The sequence below is a fragment of the Ictalurus punctatus genome, chromosome 7 (assembly GCF_001660625.3).
Source record: "Ictalurus punctatus breed USDA103 chromosome 7, Coco_2.0, whole genome shotgun sequence".
Taxonomy (NCBI): Eukaryota; Metazoa; Chordata; class Actinopteri; order Siluriformes; family Ictaluridae; genus Ictalurus; species Ictalurus punctatus.
This window is the reverse complement of record NC_030422.2, coordinates 28757620-28761353: the sequence shown is the minus strand read 5'-3', so window position 1 is coordinate 28761353 and position 3734 is coordinate 28757620. Positions and strand designations below refer to the sequence as shown.

The window sequence follows — 3734 nt, the reverse complement described above, 5'->3', positions numbered from 1 at the left end:
GTTAACACAATTGTTATTTAAGTACAGGTAAAGTACTTTCTTTTCCCCATGACTTTATGTTATATCTCTAGCTAGTTACTAAAGTAGTTAGCTAATGTTCCATCATAACATTCTAATGCCAAATAAAGGGGGCAAGGTGCCACACAGATGCACACACATGTTGAGACCTTTACCAGAAAGTCTTGTAGTGACAATTTGACTTAGCATTTTGCAATAAAATGCCATTGCCAATAGCCATCTAAAATCCACACAGATAGTAACCTAAACTCAGGATCTAACCAGGTGTGAGGCAACAATGCTCAAAGAGCTTGTTGTCAAAGCAACTCAATGGACAGTAACAGAAACTCCAAGTCAGCATGCCATCTATGCCAATGCCACAGTGTCCTTGACCTTGTTTCTTTAAGTATCATTATGTGTATAAGATAATCATTAACTATATTGTTCAGATTATTTTATTTTGGTAGTGGTGGTGACAGGGGTTCCCATTACTATATAAGCACCATCACTTCACTCATGTTTTATATCAAGCAAGAAGAGTCTCCTGATTTGAGGTAAGTGTAATTTTAAGGAACTTTTAAGGATTGTTACCTGTCCAAGGTTTATTTACTGAATGTAATTTAATTAATGAATGCTTTTCTTTTAGTGCATGAAAAACTAGAGTTATGGCTCGTCAGACTGAAGTGGTTTTGCTTCTTATTCTCGCCATTGCAGCAGCAGCTTCTGGTAACTAAGATTAATACAGTTAAAGCTTTTCAAACCTGTCCATAACTAGTTAAAATATGTAGTTATAATATTCTTGTGCATTCATGACATTTTTGTAGCTGTTAAAGAAAATATCATGTGCAATAGCTCGGGCTAGTGATTCTTAAAATTGTGTTTTTAATATTGCAACCTTACTTTGTCATTCAAATTAATAAACATAGACGCATGTACTAAAAATAATGTTTTCTCTCCATGTAAGCTGATGTGGAGAATCCTCTTTCAGGTAATAATCAAATGAACGCCTTGAAAATAATCAGTAAAAGAGTCGTTATAGCCACCAGCACTACTAACACGTCTCTTTTTTTTCTCCTCTCTTTTTCATTTTTTCTAGAGGGTTATTTTGACCAGCTTGTACAAGGTAACTACAAACTTGCGCAAATCAGCAACATTATTTAAAGAATTCCTCAGTACTCGGTACTGACTTTTTAATTCAAATATTATAATTTCCTACAACTGAAGTTATAAATAAGCTACTCTCTTTGTGTATTTCCTTTTCAGAAGCCATAAAGCAAAATGCAAAGGGGACATGCCCCGGATGCTGTCCATTGGGCTGGGTGAAATATAATGGATATTGCTACAGTTATCACAGCTCAAACATGGACTGGGCTTCTGCTGAGGTTCAATTAATTTCAATTCAACTGTATTCATATTTATTGTTATTAGGCAGGAATTTTTGAAATTTTCATTGTGATGAAACTCAGATTTAATTTGAACAATAGTTTTTTTTGTTGTTGTTGTTTTTTGTTTTTTTTAGATATTAAGTATTCACTGTTAATTTATTGACCCTGCAAACAGAGAGCATATCCCTAACATTAGCATTTAGTTCTCCTTTGTTAATGTTTTTGTTAGCCATTTTCTTAACGTACTGTACAGGGGTCATTCTGTTATTGTTAATAAAGTCAGCACTGTTCCCAAAATATTCTGAACTTTAAAACACAGTGTTCTTTTATGATTATGGTCATATGACATCTGGCATGGAACATTCGCCAAAGATTGCTGTTACTTACTATTATTTAAGTATTACCTGGTATTATTATTTGCAACTACAACCTAGCATTCCGGGAATGTTCCCATAACATTCACTTACAGTCTCATAACAGGAGGTTTGCCAAATAGGGATTTTTTAGTTTGTATAAGATAAACTTTCTGGGATTGTCCCTAGAACACTCTGTAATATTCTCAGGGAGGCTGGCAAAGGTGGATTTGCACTTAATTTCAACAGATAAGCCAATGTTTAAATTATTTAAAAGGGAATTCAGGTCAATAATTATTATGGATCGCATGATTGTGTGTAATGAATAATGAATAATGATTAATTAGATTTAAATCTACTTCACAAAGTATAATCCATTGCAGTTGTCGCATACACATATTACATATACTGTGTTAGACTTTAGCCTGCAGAAGAAGAAGTAATATCATAAATGTAGATACATTCATTGGGTTTTAGAGTGAACTATGAAATAAATTATGCAGCTTCGTGTAGGCTTTGAATATGGAAATAGAGTATATTAATAGGAGAATTACTAATAATAAGCGCAGTTACTGAATGTGCAGTGATGCCAATGAGTCTTCTCTCCTTTCTAGAAACACTGTCTGAAATTCAACGCAAACTTGATGTCAGTGCACAGTCAGAACGACTATCTGATGGCCAAGGCCCTTATCCGTGCATTTGACCCCGTGGAGCCCCCAACTTGGCTTGGCCTGTCTAACTGTCAGAAGGTAAAATAATGTTGATCAAGCTTGTACGTTTAAAGCTTTCAAAAGTTATGTATTTTTTTAACTGATGCACTTCATGGTGTTTCATGCAAAAAAAAACACTTGCATTGTAAATATAATAAAGTTTAAAGTATTAATATAAAAAAAAAAAACAATCGTAACAAAAGAATAACTCAAGGCTCTTTATATGTATACATTTCTAGTTCCTTTTGTTATGGGATCTGATATCCAGTATGTTTTCACAGAAATCATATGGGTATCGGATTTGTTCTATCTCTACTAATAAATGGTCCAATAAACTGTCCCTTTATAACATTGCAGAAGAATGAGTGGTTTTGGTCTGATGGCACCAAATTGATTTTCACCAAGTGGAATCCAAATGAGCCAAATTTTGAGAAAGGAGAGTGCTGTGTGCATATGAACTGGGACAGTAAGTGGGTCTAGAAACCTCATGTAGCTGTGTTGTTTGTTTGTTTTTGTTTTTTGTTTTAATGTACCTTCAATGAACTTCAGTGTTTGGTGTTTCAAATGAATTTTTTCACAACATTATTTAATCATTTTAATATTTATTTGTGTCTGCAGCGCAGCGGGACTGGAATGACATTCCATGTGATCAGAGGTTTCCTTTTCTGTGTGCCAAGAAATTTAACTGAAACTCTGACCTCATCTGTAATGTGATGTAAAAAAAATACATTTCCTTGTCCTAAGATGGCACAAATACATTTGTGAAAACACACTGTAAAATCTTAAGAAAATTTGAACAATACGGATAATAAAAAATAAATAATAATTCAAATAAGATCTTAAATGTCTTTATGAAATTATTTCATATACAGTACAGTTATCATCTCTGGTATTAGCATTTCAGATACAATAATGCCAACATGATATTATGGTAGGAGTAGTCTATAATGTCACCATAATAGAATGTTACATCACTGAGTTGGAGGATTTATTAGTAGCTAGTATATTCTACTGCAATGTCTAAAATTGGCAATATTTTATTAAAATTGTTACATAGGTGAGAATTCCTATAAAGTCTGCTGTTCACTGATCTTTCATTTCAGTTTAATACAAAATATAAACATGTAATTTGAGACATTTCAGTACAAATATCCATGTCCGAGTGCACGGTTTTAGATGCAGCAATAACCTTGAAATTTAAATGATTTCATCTATTAAAGTTGGGAGAACACCCTCCAGTAGGCTTAGTTTCTGATTAATGATCAAACTGTTTCAGGAATTAATAAGAC

The 3734-nt window shown here is 33.3% G+C and overlaps 1 protein-coding gene across 1 annotated transcript; it reads left to right on the top strand.

Annotated features, from left to right (window-relative positions):
- Positions 1-525: 525 nt before the first annotated feature.
- On the top strand, positions 526-3282 carry LOC128633091 (lactose-binding lectin l-2). Its single transcript, XM_053681801.1, has 8 exons — positions 526-551; positions 644-723; positions 962-985; positions 1094-1120; positions 1261-1379; positions 2350-2484; positions 2803-2911; positions 3064-3282. Exons 2-8 carry the CDS (start codon positions 663-665, stop codon positions 3132-3134), a joined length of 546 nt encoding a protein of 181 aa, XP_053537776.1. The 5' UTR covers positions 526-551; positions 644-662; the 3' UTR covers positions 3135-3282.
- Positions 3283-3734: the final 452 nt, after the last annotated feature.

Bases quoted from the DNA above. Each gene is read 5' to 3' on its own strand.
- LOC128633091 (XM_053681801.1), top strand. From the start codon at position 663: ATGGCTCGTCAGACTGAAGTGGTTTTGCTTCTTATTCTCGCCATTGCA. The intron at 986-1,093 runs GTAATAATCAAA...CATTTTTTCTAG, and splicing joins TGTGGAGAATCCTCTTTCAG to AGGGTTATTTTGACCAGCTT. The intron at 2,912-3,063 runs GTAAGTGGGTCT...TTGTGTCTGCAG, and splicing joins TGTGCATATGAACTGGGACA to CGCAGCGGGACTGGAATGAC.